This window comes from Hermetia illucens, chromosome 4, assembly GCF_905115235.1.
Source record: "Hermetia illucens chromosome 4, iHerIll2.2.curated.20191125, whole genome shotgun sequence".
In the NCBI taxonomy this organism is placed as follows: Eukaryota; Metazoa; Arthropoda; class Insecta; order Diptera; family Stratiomyidae; genus Hermetia; species Hermetia illucens.
This window is the reverse complement of record NC_051852.1, coordinates 54,327,063-54,346,370: the sequence shown is the minus strand read 5'-3', so window position 1 is coordinate 54,346,370 and position 19,308 is coordinate 54,327,063. Positions and strand designations below refer to the sequence as shown.

General features: G+C 37.5%; 1 protein-coding gene across 1 annotated transcript; it reads right to left on the bottom strand.

Moving 5' to 3' along the window:
* Nucleotides 1-12,557: 12,557 nt before the first annotated feature.
* On the bottom strand, nt 12,558-19,308 carry LOC119656005 (bystin). Its single transcript, XM_038062247.1, has 8 exons — nt 19,041-19,308; nt 18,859-18,973; nt 18,692-18,794; nt 18,342-18,629; nt 18,102-18,285; nt 14,023-14,231; nt 13,842-13,961; nt 12,558-12,777 (listed from the first exon to the last, which is right to left on the bottom strand). The coding sequence occupies exons 1-8, from the start codon at nt 19,173-19,175 to the stop codon at nt 12,618-12,620; spliced, it is 1,314 nt and encodes a 437-aa protein (XP_037918175.1). The 5' UTR covers nt 19,176-19,308; the 3' UTR covers nt 12,558-12,617.

Sequence of the window (19,308 nt, the reverse complement as noted above, 5' to 3'; positions counted from 1 at the left end):
TGCCAACGATTATTATTATTATTAAAGGAACTGCTTACATCACAAAAGCTTTTTAACGAAGGTTGAATTTGACAATTTTATTTCATGGACAACTGGAGCGGAGTCATATAACCTAGCCGTAAACAATTAGCCGAAAGAGCATAGGTGGGAATATGTCATCAGAAAATCTGAATATACCGTCGAGAAGGGGAGGAATTCCTTCAGGACCGAAATAGAAAATTTTTAACAAAATTGGATCAATTTTAGAGGACCCGCATAATTTTCGCCCCAGACCCAGTCTTTCCTCCCTAAGACGCTGGGGACAACAAACAGCTTCCAATTTTCTTAGAATACGTATTAATTTACATCAATGAATTATTATAATGTTAAAAGGAAGGCCGTAATGGAAAGCCATGTTAGATTGGATAACGTAATTATTGGTTTGTCATATTTGGCGAATTTTTAATTTACATTAGATCCAATGGCCATTAGTTGCCAGCACCAGTACCGATGTGATGAAATTCAATAATTGATTATAAGCATACCACTCTTAAGTGAGTACTACAAATGGTGCTTCTATGTATGCCCCATGCAACGTGAAGTACATTATCATATAGTTTACACCATGGTTCGTATTATTGCTATTGAAAACTGCATTGGCCATCACTTTGCACTTCCTATATAATGCATTATTAAACGTGAGCGAAAGTTGTTTAACTGAAAATCAATATATCCGGTACAATGGAAGATGGAGGTCACGTCGAAGAAATGCAGTTGGTTGGTATATTTTAATGTCAATATTATAAGGGTGCCAAAAAAAACCCTATCTAGGGTGTAGCGCATCATCCGCACTTATGCGCCTTCGGTGTCGGTTGACACCGTCCCCTGACGACTTTCCGTAAACCTTGCACGCTTCTCCCAGAGGTGTCCAACATAATAAAGTAAAATTCTGTCTAAATTTCCACATAAATTAAAAAGGATTCATAAGCCTAAAATGAGTCCTTCATGTGTTATAAATAAAAACAACGACTTTGAATTTCCATGTCCTATTGGTTTTAGTAAAGTTTACTTTTAACTTCATCATTGTATTAAACGCAACGAGCTTGAGGGGCGAAACTACATTAGAAGACTCACCTTCACGTACTTTTTGGGATTTTAAGTGGGAAGAATTAATTGGAAATTTGGACATTATGTTAGTCATATTTCGAACCACTTTTGAGAATAATTTACGCCACAAATAGCAAGGCTACCTGGCATTAGTCCACTGAAGGTCGCAAGTAGAGTTTTCCAACTGCGGGACGTGTTATGACTCCAATTTTTATCTGAAATCAAAAAGGTCTAAATTTTACATTACTAACTCCTTTTCTTAGAATATGAATCTCAGTGCAGGTAAATAAAAAAAATTAATAACTTTGGAAATGTTCAAAAAAACAATATTTCAGTTTTTACAATTTTTTCCTCTTAAAAATCATTATCTCAGGTGTTGATTTATATTCTAGATAATTTTATAAAGAATCATATCTCCAAATTCCGTAATGATCGATTTATTACTTTTTGAGTTAGAATTATCGCAAATTTGTTTGAAAAACCGCCTTTGGGATATCTCACACTTTATTACAAACAAAATACAGTTACTACAAATACAAATGCACTCGTAAAAAGGACTGACATAAATTGAGCCTGAGCCTGAACCCAATAATCGCTCAGTTCTACCCTCATAAAATCCAAAGGAACACGAATTTAACTCTGAAATTTTCGTAGCGTATTCTGATATACCGATGATAACGACCTATGAAATAAAACAAAGTCAGGATGCCGGAAGCTGGACGCTTCGGGCATAAAGGTTTTGTGTTTATCTTGTGTGAGAAATTTCCTATTCACCTCTTCCCATTGGCATGTACCTCCAATTCAAAATATTCCTTGATATACATTTGTATTTCCAAATTCCAACTCCGCCGTTCATATGAGTTCAGTTTATGACGTTTATGACGTCATACACGTCTTAGAGTGCGATAAATTCACGTGAAATGTCTATTTCAACCTGACCTTCTACAACTCTGTTCATAATAGTTGGATTTTTGTCAAACTTTTCAAAATTATGCACTATATTATTACTTACAACCGTACTAAATTTTATACTTCTACGATGAACTAAGGGGGGTTTCTTGTAAAAGGGCTGGGAAGAGGTAACTTCTTCATATAAGGAATATATAATTATAACGTCAACATTTTATTTGCATGGCTTCAGATGCAGCAATTTCGCGAGAAATTGATAAGTCTGAACTGGTATAACTCTGGTACTAATTGCCGGATTTCCATGCATATGAGAGACATAATCCTCTATGCTGGTGAAAAATTTGGTACTCCTAGAATGAAGTTGGTAATATACTATTAGTAAGTTTATTTGAGCTGATATCGGAATGGGGTATATTTAGAAACCTAGATTCCATTTAAGCACACCATCCTGATTTCTTCCGATTTTTGGGATGGGTAGTTTTTGAAAATGGATCCTATCTCACTTAAAGTCCGCCCATTTTGACTCCTTACTTGTGTACTTTACAATTCACGTCAAAACTAATATCAAATTCGTAAAGTACTAATCAGAGACATTTCATTTGATGCTCCATATTATACATCCCTTTGCATGTAAAGAGGAGCCCTTTAAACTCCCCGTAAATTTATGTCACTGACTGTGTGCGTGAGATTTCATAGTTCCCATATGTCCATCAAATTTCGTTCGGTTTAGCCATTTTACACAAAACCTTAAAAATCATTTCAGAAACTCGGAGGGTTTCCCCCTCAAATTATTTTGCGGACATGGCATTGGGCACCGCGATGCAAAATAAAAGGAAAATAGTGAAATATTATTAACGCATACCAAATGTAATACATTGGAGTCAGCAAAAAGCATTATAAATGGAGTTCAATTATAGTAACAGATTGAGCAGTTAGTCACACGCGTTTTTAATATATTTGCATGAGTCAAAATAAGTGAAAGCAAATAGTGACAATGCCCATGAAGATAACTGGCGGAGCCGTGTGACCTATTGGCTGATTCGAACTCTCCTGGTGTACAGTATGGATTCAAAATTGGGAATTTTGGAGCAGCTCGGCATCCAGTCACCACGAATTCTGGTATTATGGTGCCGCCTGCTGTAGCTTCTTCGAAGGAATTTATGGCGACCATTTCATCAGGACTGTATAAGCAGCGGATGAAATGCACAGACAAAATGAACCGCTATAACATCAGCATGTCAATGCAATCCGCTCTAGTCTCTGCTGAAATTCAAAACAAATTTCAAAGATTACCTAGACCAGACATTCCGAAGCTCTATGCGTCTTCAGCAACTTCGGCTGGAAAATCCGCTTTCGTATTATTGATATGGGTAGTCGAGCTTAACCTCCATGATGGCAGCACGGTACTAGGCTAAATCAAATCAGCGTGGAAAATGCAAGCAGACGCTCAATGAGCTAATCGAATGCCGAGTTGGCTCGAGCTGTTGCAAAGAGGAACTCATTATGGACTCGGTATCTGTAGTAGAACAGGGAGCTAGGCCATGCATTTAATAACGTCCTTCATATCTAGCTAATCGATCCGAAACTATTAGTTTCTGGCGACAGTCATGGTTCACTGGTTCTGGAACCGTACTTTTCGCGGAAGAATAAAATAAACGTATTGAATGCGTTGGCTATCCTTTTACTGGCACATGCATTCTATGTTAAAATGCCAAATGTATTACAAAAATCCTGCGGTGGAGTAGAATTATTACCAATTATATGATTGAAACCCATACTAATCTTGCAATGCGCTGATATTTACAATTTACATATTTAGGTCAATAGTTCAACTTCTTCTGTGCATAGTTGTATTAACAAACCGTAACAATTTCCAATTAACATGCAATATCGATTGAGTTATTTCCGTTTGTGTACTGCAAATACCATGATTTTATCGCCGTTGACATAATATAGCTTTTTATTACCAGCACGTTTTACTAATAGCGTATGAGGACTCTTGTGCTGCTTCTTTTACAGTCTTGTTTATAGACTATCTTGTTATGGGCTTACACGCGGAATATTACTTTTACTATTATCTTGTTATAATTTTGTTTTTACAGTAGTTCACTTTCATTCTGGGTATCCTAGGTGAATCTATCGAAACTTGCTTACGTGACTTACTTAACAAAATACCGCAACTGGCGAAAACTCGCAAAGTGGTCGGATGAGACGTTGGCTTTTAGACTAGGGTTTACTTACTGGCAATCAATTATTTCGAATGAGGAGCGTATCGAAATGTTTTTTGTATTCACTTAACGCATATATTAATCGCCCCAATGTCTGATCATTTGTTTATTCCTTTGTGTGAAGCCGAACCCATTTCGAATTATGAAATTCGGAGAAAAATGGGAATTTCCGCCGTGATAATTTTATTTAAAATTTCTTTTAGCGTGGGAGATTCGAAAAATTCGTAATGAATTTTTATTCACATTGACTACAGGTAGCTATCATCAAATATGATTGCAAAATTATGCGCAACTCGTAACGTACATCGTAACAAGTCTGAGATATTATGACCCTACCTGGAAACATATCGCAATACAGAGAGCATTTACACAATGGGCTTCAGAAGACTATGAGTAATTTAAAACAAAATATCAATGTTCTGACTTGGGTCAGGAAGGAAAGACTAAAGGAATTCAGAATTATGTACATTGTGGACAATACATTCAAATCCCTTGCATTTTTAAAGTCTTGCTTAAACGGACCTCCTTAAAGTTTTATTGAAAAGGATGCTGAGAGCTTTCGGTCTCAGAAAATATTTTTTATTAAACCTTAAACTTTTGCGCCGGAAAATCCATTCAGCATGCTTCGGAATTTAACAAAGCATTTGCCAATTTATCTACGGGAACATAACAACTATACTCTTATCAGCCTGTTGATACAGAAAATTAAACATAACGACTTTGTTGTATGTTTCTTAGGGACTAAGTAACGTCGACCTGACGAAACCCAACAAATTTAAGGAGACTGACACCTGCAAAATATGGTAGAAAGAACTTGAAAGAATTCGGGAAGAATTCCTACCCTATCCAACCTGAAAGTAGTAAAAACCTGATGTCATCAAAAGTCTGGAACCTGAAGTAGATCTAACTGAAACATAGACTCTGACGAAAAAGGATGTCATGATAAATTACGACTGTACTGTGTACTGAAGCAGGAAGGTCCGATCCACTGTTTAAGCTGTCAACAATTCGATCAAACTAACTAAACTAATAACGATCCCACAAGTGTAAACGAAATAAGGCGCATTCTTCCGTAAAAAAAGAAGAAGCTGTGTTGATAATCATATAGCAAGTAACAGAGGCTTATCTGTATATTCTGGAATCAAGCAAAACAGATTATGCACAGGGGAGCTCTACGGACTACCAGAACCTTTGGGTCTATATAACAAATAATAATTTGTAGTTGGAATTACATTTAATACTCTAAAAGCTGCAAAAAGTAACGATCCATACTACTTAGGATGCAGTTTATTCAAAAATCAGTTTATAATAAAATATAAAAATATATATGCAGAATATGATGTGAGAAATCTTGCGTAATCAAACGCTCATTCTTGTTTCGAAAAAAAATGATCTCAGGAAATATCTGTCACTAGAATGTAAACCTCATAAGATAAAAACTACCGCACGTAATAATGATCTGGAAGGAAGATGAGGATATGATCGGCGTGCACGGTAATCCCATATAGATAAATAAGCCTTTTGCCTATTTTCTCAAAACTATTCGAAAAGATTCTAATCCCAGCAATACTTGGACACGAGAGAATTTATTCCATCCCCTTCAATTACGATTCAAAGTAAAATACGGAACTCTTCGCCTAATCAAAAAAGAAACAGCCATAGTGGACTTGTGTGCAAAATTAAATACCCCATATTCGTACCTCTAAATGCAAGATCATCATCATCTGAAAAGTTTTGATAAATGAAAATGTATACCCGCGGTGTTTTCAGGGAATAAAACAATAAATAAAATGAAAGATATATTTTTACATTTCGATAGTGTATTTATTAGACTGGCAGATACCGATATTTCGGCAGATACTGTTATTTACCATATGTCTTCAGTACTAGGCGCCTGCTAAGAATACTCTAACTGAATCTAATTACTGTAATGATTCTAAATTCTAATTTGATAGAAACAAGTCGGAAACCGCAAACTCGACGCTTCAGGTATGAAAGGTTTCGTTGATATTTTGTGTAAGAATATTTGGATACACGATGGTTCCATTTATACATAGCTCGTAGTGTTTATACATTGAATGTACCCGATATTCAATTCGATGTTTTACTACCATTTTACCTCTTGAATAGTAGTAATTCGAGGTGAAAGAGAGACTTTGGCCTACTTTACTTTTACTTTATTAATCAAAATAGGATTTCACCAAACTTTCCAGTATGATGCCTCATATTGAAACATACATATATTATTGCAATTTTACGAATTTGGGATGAACTGAAGGGAGTTATTATCGACTTTATTCAAGTAGATATCGCTATGGATAGTATTTTGAGGCCCAGATACCATATACACTGATTGTCATAATTTTTTTTTCAAATTTTCCGGTTGGGTAACTTATTTAATTGACTCCTTTCAGACCACCTCACTCCATCCTTTTGCATCAAATATCAAAACTAATATTTGCTTCGGCAAGTACTAAGACCTTTCATTTGATTATTAGTATGCCTCCCCCTTCTAAATTCAACGTGTAGCAATATAATTCACCACATGGGGACTCCCATTTTGTTTTCAACAAAACCTTAAAAATGGATTTGTAATAAAAATAAGTAATGAAGGTTACCTATATTGAAATTCAGTCTCGTAGGTAATCTCAAAATATTTTCCTCTGAAGGTGAGAAATATTTCTCATTCATAAATAGGTAGGCTAATTTCAAACTGTAGTAACGACTCCTCAAATTTGGTCAATGCTTATCGGTTTCCTGAGAAGTAGTGCTTTGAAATCAAACGAAGCCAAGAGATTAATATCAACCAGTTTTCCCACCTTCCTCAATATATCTATAACTTCCTTAGAGTTATTTATTTAGTTAGATAAGTAGTCATTTGTTGTTATTATACATACATATATATATACTATTATTTTCATTCAATATATAAATTCTGACAGTGAATGGGTTAAAGATATTAATTCGTCAACAAGACCTTGACCGTGGGGACATTTGGTCCTATCGCCAACTTGAAGGTCTCCACTTTCATAGCAGTAGACTACCTCCAGGTCGGATCATAACTTACGCCAGTTCTAGCTCTCTTACAGAATCCGTACGTGCAATTCCCCAGCGGTATCTTAGAAGAGCAAAGTTTAATATACATTTGTAGGTAAACATTAGTTTAGTTTGAAGAAGGCGGTCGCAATTCCATGGTTGAAACTGAAAACCGCCCATTTCAATTTCAAAAAATATCGAAGGGGGTCAATCCTTCTGTAAAAGAGAAAAAAGAGTGAAGTCACTGAAGTTGAGGATAATACTAAAAAAAGCAACTATCGTGGGTGGCCGGATGAATTCTTTTGAAAAAGGTGCATCGAGTGGAAATGGAAAATTCTGAATTTGAAATTAAAAATTCTGGAACTAGTTTGGAAAATTCTGAAACGAAAATTCTGCATTGGATTGAGAAAATTCTAAATTCAACTTATAAAACCCACATAACGCTTATCAAACGAAAATCGGCTCCTATTAATGGGGGGTTACACATCGACAAATAAAATATAATCTATTATTTGGTTAGCAATCCTACTACTCTCTATGGAGGAATGGCAAGAGGATTCAAAACCTGCTCTCCGTAATAATTTCCATGAGAGCTTCGAGCCGAATATTGTCAACGAACAATAACTAAAAACTTGAAGTTTTTGCTACAAATCTCTCCAAAGTCTTAAGACTGAAGAGCTGAAACAAAACTACTAACTTTCCTCAAACCCAAGTATTGGGTTTACACAAATTAGTAAATCAAAATAAAGAAAATAAACACTGGAGAAAAATATTTGGTAGAATGCAAATTCTTTTCTGGAATCTGGAAAGATTACTATTCCTATATCATCATGATATCATCTTTAGTCTCAAATATTTTCGAAATGGTGAAGTACACTACAATCGCAGCCGTCCCAAAGCCATTTAAAGATGCTTCCCAAGAACATTCACATATTTTCCCGTTAAAACATGGAAATAATAATAACGCTTGCTGCTGTTAGAAACATCAGCTTTGCAACTTTTATCAAGCATCAATCTAGCCGCGAAAATTCCTACATTTGGAAAAATTCAATACTTTTCATTTCATTACAATTCAATTCAATATTCAATATTCTGCGTTAGAGATGTCCATTAAAAATATCACGTCAATTTTTTTAGTATTTATCGATGAGGAAGTAATTAATTTTATTGTCCCCTGTGCAAACAAATACGTTGTTCTAGATTGAAAGTCAAATTGTCTATACCGATTACCACCGCGAATTAAATGATGACGGTTATACGAGAAAAGACTAGATTATTTTACTCACGTGATTGCCGAATATAACAACTTAAAAAAACTTGGAACTATGCACACAATTAACAAAAGCAACTTGCACCAATAAACCCCGTAATCGCTTCATCAATCGTGGCATTTGGTTCTGAAACGAAAATATCCGGATTGCGGTCTGAGAAAGATTTATAAAAACGTCAAGCGCGACATTACGAAATTTCGTGAGAATATGTAGTCTGTGAACTCCTTTACATGCACCAAGAGGCATCATTCTAGGTTGGATTTAAGGGGGCTCCCCAAACAATCAAAATGTGTCCATTTTTTTTCACAAAATATGGTCATATGAGGTATCAAATGACAGTTCTGAATTATTACTTTTCGAAAATGAACTTATTTCTGATACTGGGTGAAATGTAGGCGAGTGAGGGCTCAGATTGTGTCCCAAAAAATGTAACAGGTTTCGTTCTCACAACCTATCCAACCGAAAAATCTGAAAAAAATCACAATGGTGCACCTATACGAAAGCTAGGTGTCAAAATACTTTTCATTCCGATATCTGCCCAAATAAAATTAATAATCGTCATCACCATATTTTAGAGATTTACTTGGAAATATAAGACATAATTCTGGATGGTCTGAAGGCAATCAAACTATAATTAAAAATGTTATAGAAGGTTAAATTTTTCAATTCATGTGAATTTATTGCACTCTTAGACGTATAGGTATGACGCCATCATCATATAAAGTGAACTTCTTGGTTGTGACACTACGGACGCAATCCACAGTGTTTCGTTGCTCATGAAGAAACATCAGTTGATCATGCTTACCTTTCCTCGATTTAATACCTATTAGATTTATATGGTATGTGAAAAGCTCATTTTGGTATACATTGTAGCAACTCTGGCGCCCACCAAATATCATAGTACAATTCGAAGTATGACACATCAAATTGCTCGGCTCTCTATCGGTGTTTGTCGAAGACGTGGCCTTACCACATCTCTATACAGATTCTCTTTTCCTGTGCCCCCATAATAAAGATATTTTCTACTAACTAATAAAATTTGCTCTAAACAATTTATTAGTAACTTCATTGAGTTCTAAGACATTGACGAGTATACATGACGCTGCAAACCGCCACAGTGCAACTAGGCCTCGCCCACACACATCAATTTTTTTTATATTCCTGCAACCATTGTTCCAGCTTGTACCAGCAGTCGAAACCCTCACAGACGTAAAACTGCTGCAATTCAATGATTGACATAGTTAGAGACAGCAGCCTGCCAAGAACTAAGCGCTTGAAGTGCATCAATATGGATGGTTTCAGTTGATAATAAATTGCGCCATAAAATCAATTCGTAAATCAGGGCAACCCAGATAAAGCGGTGCTTAGAAACTAGCATCCTTTGCGATCGAGGAACTAAGGAAAACCTTAAATTGAAATTTTACCAAGTAGTTCAAATTATTGTTTTCTATAACTCTACATTTTTGGCAACCCAAAGGCAGAAGGTTGTCACAACAATCAAAAACTTCGCAATAAAAGAGCATGTTATTTCCCAATATCGATTCCAAATCTCTTCTCAGCGCTGCACAAGGCACAGATGCAGGGTCCTATAATGCAATTTGTCCGATGTTCTTCGCCATAGAAATTAAATAAGAGTGAACCAAGCAGGGTTTATCAAGAACTGTGGAACACAGACCCAGTGCAAAGCATTTAACCGTGTGCCACGCAAACTCACCTGGTATCCTCTGCGGTAACACCTAGTGCCAGATGAACTCGTCCGCTGGATTAATTTGCTCTGCCGTGATCCCCGCTTTGTGTCTGTTGGTGTTCATCCCGAAAGCGTTCTCTTACCACTCCTCTTTGTTCTTGTTATGGATACTGTCACAAGCGATATCCAACGTCTTGTGCCCGACCCACTGCTCATTGAAGATATTTTCCTAGCATCTTATAGCAAATCTGATCTGGAGCACCTTGTCAAAAAGTGGGATAATCACCTCATGCATACATAAAACCGAATTTTTGACGACCAACCTCAATGAAATAGGCAGTATCACTGTCAGTGGCAGTGACCTGCCGAGAACTGATTCATCGATATTCATCGATCGTGGAGAAATTGCTAGAGGCGTTTGGACAAATAATTCACGCTGATCAAAACTCACTTGCCAAGATTGGTGTGAACATTAAAGTCGATAGGAAACGAGGCCGGCAGAAACAACGTTAGGTTGGTTGATACACCAGATGGTGACTCTTGACTCCATTCAAATAAGGCAGATGACCATACAAAATGGCGCAACCGATCAAGGCGAGCTGACCCCGCTTCTGAATGGAACAGAACAAAAACTGAAGAAGAGGGAGAGTAGCAAGGGCGCTGAACACATGAAAAGATGCACTTGCGATTGTGCTTAACAAATTAAGAAAATGTAGTAGTGAGAGTATTCAACTGCAATAGCGAAAGTGAACATTTCTCTTAGAACAATATAAAATGGCGATGAATTTACTAATATTATATCGCTTTTTGGGAACTGCTATAACTATATTTATCAGAACCAAAATATAATCTTTCAAAAGAACCTGAACACAATCGGCGGCGAAGTTTGAAAACTCATCGACTTTCTCCCGATAGCCACAGGCAATAAAATTCAGTATTCCTATACAAGTTATTAGAAAAATAGAGATCGCTACTGACTATTGAATGAGTCCCAAAGAATAGGGGTAAAGAGATAGTTAAGAATCTACCCTCGATGTTAATGTTTTAAAGAAATTCCTGTCATAACGATTATGAAGAAACTTCTAACTAACAAAGTAATCTAAGATATTTACTCAGGTGAATAGATAGTGAGTTCCCGGCGGTTTAACTTTAACCGAAGATTATGAATTCCGCCGGGGTTATGAGGACGAAGACTTCCGTAACTTGCCTGGTCAGAAATGAGAATATCCGAAATAGTTTTGCTCCACATCGTCGATAAGGTGTGGTTTTGATGGTACTTTTACGGCATTCACTGTCTAAAATTTGTCTCAATATTCAGTCGATTGGGCAACATTAGAACAAAATGTAAGATGTCTGAATCCCGCATCAAGGATAGTGAGAAAAAAATCGAGCAAGTTCCATGTCTGTTAAAATGCTAAAAACGAGCCCGATTTTAATTTCGTATATTATTGATGTTTGGGCGAATGAATGAAAGGCGAAGTAATGTAAGTTGCTTCTTCAATTAATTTTTTTATCAGACGGAAAAAATCGAAATTCGATTTGTCTAGACAGATTATTAGAGAAATTTGAGGAAGGAACCAGAACTAGAACGCAATTGTGGAACACAAAGTCTTTTGGTTTTGGTATCTTTTGGTATTTTGTTAGTAAAGGGGTGTTCCAATAAGCAGCATACCTTTCTCCTTTTTTAACGTTTTGCAGAGGAATTCCTATTTCAGCGGGAAAGTGGAGCAATTTATGTATATAGGTCGGGCGGAAAAAAGGTAGTTTGCGGCTACTAATATTTCCTTCAACAAAACCGCATCTAAAGCTTATCGAAAATATTTAAATGGAGACATATACCCAGAAAGTAAACAGCATAAAATGTCAACGAGTTCCTGTGCCAATGTATTTTCCAAAGATTGCCAATGTATGGCCAGATCAAACGAGCCACGGGCGAGATCTGGGCCGGACTTTTTAAAGAATGCTATGAAAAACAAAGTAATAGAGTTTGAGATATAGTTTCAAATTTTCTTAAAAAGTACCTCTATAAAATGTACTTTTATGCAATCTATCTAATCTAAGTCGACTGAATCATCATCACAATAAAATAATATTTTTTGGAATAACGTTCTTTAACTTTAAGACTCAATTTTACGATTTTGAGTTCAATAAGTTAAACAATACTAATTTTACGCTATTGATGTGGCCTTTCCAGTAGCGTACTTGTGCCTCTAGGGCTGTTATAACTAAGTCTATTTTGACTGTTTGAAGCCTCACACGGCAGATTTTCCACGACTACATCTAACCCAAGTGTTATGCGACAACGAAATCGTTCATCCTAAATATAAAACAATTAGTCTGCATAAGGCAATTATAAATACATTTCAACTTTATTCATTTCAATATTTCTCATAAAACATTTCAATCTGACATCTCAAAATTATCATCCATACCCTCCACATCCTCCATTTCTTCCACATCATTTAGATGCTCACTTGGGTCCATCATTTCAACGTCTCTACATTTGGCTGCTTGCAATTCACGTCTTATCTCTGGTGTTAATTTCACATGCGACTTTTTCCTGTTTGAAAAAAAATTAGTTTTCGGTAAATATATGAGAGCCAAAAGTTCAAGTAGTTAGAAAATGTCGTCGACATTTTCATGGCTCCCCCCTTGGAAAAAAGAATGCTTCCCGAAGAAATATAGATAATAAATGTTTTACATATGGTATGGAGCAACAGGGAGCAAATGTTGCGTTATTTTCCGTTTCTGTCTATTATTTAGCATAAACATTTTCTCTGTTCTAGCATAACATTTCTTTAAGCCAAACTGCAGGATAAAATCTAAGACAATTTAACTAAGAAAGCAAAAGAAAATGATCATAGCATTTGCATCGAACACATTATTCAATACATAGTTTTATTGTTAGGACACTCAGCAATCAAGGTGAGGGAAAATTGAATTGAGGGAAAATTTTCAAAGCTTGAAGCTTATATATTATTTTTGAAAGCGAACGGCGATGGTGGGGGTTATCGAGGGCTGCAACTATTATATACTTATGGTTCGACGGTGGTATAAGTTATTTTTTATCTTCAGGTTAGTCAGGTCATGAACTGTGAAAAAGTTGCTTGATTATTTCGGAGCTTTTCTTTTCACAAGGAAACCATCGAGAGAGGCCAAGGAAGTCTATATGGATTTTAATATATTATATATTATGACGAGTTGGTAGTTTTGTTGGGACAAACGCAGTTTATTCAAAAAACCATAGTCTTCCATAACTTCGCTAAGAGGAAATGAAAAGGAATGTACGGTTTGAAGAGGTCATTTAGAAGTAAATCGATGGACATCACAAAACCTTCCAATTCTATTATACCCATTTTATTCAATTAGAATTTTACTATAATTCCTCAACATTTACAGAACCTGGCAACTATTCTTGCCAAGATTAATTTATTTAATTTTGCTCCATATCGCCTAATTTTTTTTAAGAATTGTATTCATCGATTTTCGCAAATTAGACCATGAAAATACCTACTATAACTTGACTGGAGGAAAAGTCAACCAAAAATTTTCAATGTGAGAAGGGAGAGGTGATTTAATTAGCAACCGCTTTCTCAATTATAAAATGCAATCATCTACACTTACCTTAGCAAACCAAAAAGTGCTTCCTTTTGTTCTGAAGAGATATCGTTCTTATAACGTTGAACAAATGTGAGTAAGCTTTGATGCCACAAAACTGGCATTTCCCTTTTATCATTTTCAAACCTGGTAATTAAAAGAAAGAATTAATAAAACACGTTGTAAGACAGAATGCACTTCAGGTTACCTCAAAAAATGGAAAACCGCTGCATCAACAACTCGATATGGCAATGCATATCGTTTATCTAAGAATATGCGTATGAAAATAGAATTTGCTCCGGAGTATTCCATTTCACAAATTTTCAATAAACAAGCAGAAGAATGCAAAACGGGTATGGTATTTTTTGCTATGACGCTTCCAAATATTATCGCCTCCCTCAAAGTGCAATCACCAGACTAAAACAATAAGAGAAAATTATAAAAACCGGAAGTTAGTATATCTTAAAATTAAAATATACACACGATATTGAAAAAGTAGTTCAAGCCAAACGGAAGTCAACAAAATCAAAATCCTTAAAATTTGAGAGAGAGGGGCTTTCTAACCCAAAAAATAAATAGCATTTGAAAGCAAACTTCCAAACTCATGTTCACGATCTTTGCAACACATATAAAATATTCAATATTTTTCATTATTTTATTTTTGGTAGATTGGTACAACTTCCATCCATCCAGCCCATCTCATTTTGGATTCTGCGAAAAATGCGGTCGGTCCAGCGTGTTTTCTCTGAATGATTAGTATAGTATCGACCTTCAACGGCGTCTGATAAAGATCATTATATCTGCATCAAATAGCATATCTGCCAACGCTGGGCAATATAACCAAAAAACTCCGAACTGTAAGGCCGGGCGCAAGGTCAGATGCAGCTCGTTGATGTAACTCACTGTGATTTTTTGTGAAAAAAAGGAAATGAATAAAACAGCAAATGTTTGCACACAGGGTGACTTGACACAGCTTGAGAGCGTCCAACTTGTTACGAGGTCACAAAAGGAGCCTCAAACTGGATTGACAACACAACGGCGAACCCGGCAACGAAAACGGAATAACAATTTGCGCATTTTCTCATGGAACATGCGCTCCCCGTACAAATCGAATGCAGTCCAGCCGCTAGCCGATACATTGTCCCAATATAAGGCTGATATAACAGCGTTACAAGAGATGCGCTGGACAAGGACCAATTTCCTGGAGAAGAGTCACTACACCATATATTATAGTGGCCATCAAGTAAACCATGCCCTCGGAGTAGGTTTCTTAATCAGCCAAAAAATGAATGTTATCGGCTTAGAAAATATAAGCGAGCGGCTATACACTCTCCGCTTGCGAGGCAAATTTATAAATATAAGCCTCATTAATGTTCACACCCCTACAAAGAGGACTGCAGGGTCGGAGGATACCTTCTACGAGGCAGCAGAAGGAACCCTCGAAGCCTATCCTAGGTATGTTATCAAAATCATACTTGGAGATTTCAGCAGCCAAGTAGGAATAAAGCCTGTATTCAGGCGATAGGTTGGCTCCCATGGTTTACATAAGGATACCAATGATAAAAGACTGCGGATTATTCAATTAGCAGTGCCACACGAAATGGTTGTAGGAAGTACCTGGTTTGCGCGGAAAGCGGTCCACAAACAAACCTGGGCCTCTCCAGACGGGACTACTTTCAACCAAAGTAACCATGCGTTAATCGAACGTCGCCACCTTTCAGCCTTGATGAATGTCAGAACATATAGGGGCGCCAATATAGACTCGGATCACTATCTCGTTGGCATGGGGCTCTGGGCTCGTATAACAGCACCATCTAACCATCCACAACACAGCAGCCCTCCGTAACACCTATAAGAGGGAAATGAATGCCGCAATAGCCGCAGTCAACAGAGATCCTGGAGATGAAGCATCCACAAGTGGTCTGCACAATCTCCTGAAGAACAACATCATTGATACAGGCGCAAATATACTTGGACCCACTCCCAGTCGGAACTGCTGGCTCGATTATGAATGTAAGTTAGCAACGGAACGGAAGATTGCCGCATACCGAGTAATGTTGCATTCTTACAGAACGTGGGCACGTGCGCAGACTTATCACGAACTTTGTCGAGCGGAGAAGCGACTTCACAGACGGAAAAAGGAAAGGTCTATGGATTCGAAAAGTACAGGGAACAACCGCACCAACCGTGGAAGTTTTACCAACAATTCAGCAGGATGAAGCCTTATACACCTCGATGCCAATCCTGCCGAGACAAAGAAGGAAATCTGATTTCAACAAAACGAGCATATTGGAGCGATGGGTTGAGTATTTTCATGAACTGCTCAACAGGCAGAACATCTGCAAGTGGAACTTCCTGTCACCAGTAGACGACGGACAAATACTGCCACCACCAAATATAGAAAAACAGTGCGTGTAATTCATCGGCTTAAAAATCATAGGCCGCCAGGAGCCAATTGAATTACAACCGATTTGGTTAAATTTGAAGGCAACCAATTACAATCAAGCAGTTCATCGACTTATGCTCAAGGTCCCACACCTTGAGGCAGGCAACGAGGCATTATATGTCCCATTCATAAGAAGGGAGATATCACGCAGTGCAGCAGTTATATAAGTATCACGTTGCTGAGTACCATATACAAGATATTCTCCGCTATCTTACTAGGTCAGATAGCCCCATATGTCCAGAACATCATTGGCCCATATCAAAGAGGCACTCTAGGCAAATAAGCAACAGATCAGATTTTCTCTCTGCGGTAAGCGATGGAAAAACTGTTAGAATATGGACATCAGTTGCAACATCTTTTCATCAACTTTAAGGCCTCCTCTGATAGCTTAGCCATCGTAAAACTGTACACGGCCATGAGAGAACGCGGTATCCCGACAAAATTGATAAGACTGACAGTCACCAATGTGTGAGGACAGATAAAAGCAGTAGGATTACTCTAGAGACCATTCGACATCAACAACGGTCTTAGACAAAGGGATGCTCTATTATGCGTCCTCGTTATATTGGCCCTGGAAAAAATGGTCCGTGATGCTGAGGTAAATGCGAGAAGTACGATTAAGTCCACCCAGCCACAGGCCTATGCTGACGATATCGAAATCATAGGAAGAACGGCCCAAGTACATTAATGAAGGCAAGACGAATTACATGGTGGCAACGTCAGCACCAAAAGCCAACCAACCAACAACATCAAAACGCACTGGTCAAATGTGAAGAATAAAGATATGAGACTATAACTTTGAGACCGTTAAAATTTTTTCCTATCTAGGGTTGAAAATCTCAACCGATAACAGTTATGATGATGAAATCCGCGCCCGGCTGTTAGCAGTCAACAGAGCCTATTTCAGCTTACAAAAACTATTCCGGTCGAAACATCTCACCATAGGATCAACGCTGTTACTGAAAAAGACAATGATGTTGCCAGTCCTCATGTATTAATCGGAGACTTAGCCCCCTACATGAGGATGGAAGATTCCGTAGCCTACATAATGACCAAATCTATGAACGATACAATGACCGTCTGGTTGTGGATCAAATCCGGCTCAATAGGTTGCGGTGGGTCGGTCACTTAATCCGTATGAATGAGGGTGATCTAGCCCGAAAGTCTATAAGGGCAATATCTATGGTGGAAAAAGAAGACGAAGCAGACCATGCCTGAGATGGAGCGATGGCGTAGGCCAGGACAGACAACTTTTAAGGATATTGGATTGGTGGACCTCGGCACAAAACCAGGATGCTTCGAGTTTTTAATGTAGGCCTAGACTGAATACCGATTTTTGGGCCAGTGATGTTGATAATGATTTTAGCCGAGTTTTGCAACAAGCCGAGAATTTGCAATTGAATTTTTCACTTTCCTTTTAGGCTAGAATTCTTGAATGAGGATATTGAGGAGGATATTCTTATTAACTGGATCCCCCTTTGAAGGATCAAAGTTTCAAGTGACAGGTATTCTTCCCTCTCCTTCTTCAGTTGCAACTGGCTGCGACGAATCTTTATTGAGGATACCCAACAGTTAAATATAGGCAAAAAAATTCACGAATCAAACTGAAAGTACTCTCGTTTATGACACGGTTATGTCAGTTTCCACCCGCGACATAAATGCATCATTTTTATGTCCAGTAATTATCTCCCTTCCTTCCCTTTAGTTTTATAACTGTGAATTATCATGTTATTGAACGTGTAAAATTCGAAAAGCTTAGTGCGTTCAATAGAAAGGAATTTGACAAAAAGGAATAAAAGCAATTAGCAAAAAAGCTGCTCGTACATTGTAATGCTACTTACCTCCAACAGTGGTAGAATTATCCCTTTCATGAACGCCGCGGGTTTGAACAAAGCCTTTTTGAGAGCATTGTATAAATGAATATTCAACTTTTTATATTCACTTAAATCATCACGAACTCGTGGCAGTAGAACCAAGTTGTAAAATTTCTGTGCCATACCCTGTGAAAGAACCGACGCAAATATCCTACCCACGATTTCATTAAATCACTGCTTTTGATCATGAAGTGGAATTCACTTTACCTGGTTCCTTGGAACATGGCAGCTGCTGTCCAGTTGAACGGCTCCGTAATATACAGAATGTGCTCCCAATTCTTCAATTTCGGTATGATTTTGAAGGCTTTCGGGACCTTTCCGCTTCTATATCGTTTCATAACGTCTCGGACTCCTTCGTACATCTCCCGGATGCGGGGGTCTAGGTCTTCAATTTTCATTGAGCCGTCATCAGTGAGTTTTGTGTGCAAATCGCTTTGTTTCTCCGCGATTTTCTCCATGATCATATCTGATAGATTCCGAACTTTCTTTCCAGACCTGAAGTAAAAACCAATTTCCAGGATTATAAAAGGCAACGGCTGTCGATTCTGGGAACGTACTTGTTCTGGAAGTTCCGTAAGGCTTTCTCATCTTCTGCATTGATTTGAAGATCATCATGCAGTTCCTGTTCGTTTACGTCTTCATCGTCCTTCCCTTTGTTCTCTATTTGATGTTAAGATCAACATAAAAGACTCCTTTGGACAGTTTTAAAAACTCATAGACAAACCTAATTTCAATGACAAGTGTGGATTCGTGAAATTATCTTTTTCTGCTTCACCCATGTGCATCTGCTGCCGTCGGGCTTCCGATAGGATTTTTCTGCTAGTTTTACTGTCGATCACCTGCAATATGTTAGTTTATATTAATCATTCATTCTCAACCCAGCTGAGAAATGTCCATTTCTCTCACGTCACTATGTTCCGCCCTCAGCCGGATCTTATGTTTATTCTTCGGCTTCGCTACTCTGCTGTCCATGATTTCTTGCTCCAAAGGGTTCCTTGAGCCAGGATTATTTGCGATATTCGACCTTTTCACTTTTCCCATGATTTCTTCTTTTTGTTACTGTAACACTCTTATTTTTAGTTCAACAATTATTCTATGACATCCCTATGCAACTAGGAAATTCGGTAAAACAATTTCGCCTACAAACAACACGTGAATGGACAATCTGACTCCC

Bases quoted from the DNA above. Each gene is read 5' to 3' on its own strand.
- LOC119656005 (XM_038062247.1), bottom strand. From the start codon at position 19,175: ATGGGAAAAGTGAAAAGGTCGAATATCGCAAATAATCCTGGCTCAAGG. The intron at 14,232-18,101 runs GTAAGTAGCATT...TTATTGTTTTAG, and splicing joins TAATTCTACCACTGTTGGAG to TCTGGTGATTGCACTTTGAG. The intron at 12,778-13,841 runs GTAAGTGTAGAT...TTTTTCAAACAG, and splicing joins GCACTTTTTGGTTTGCTAAG to GAAAAAGTCGCATGTGAAAT.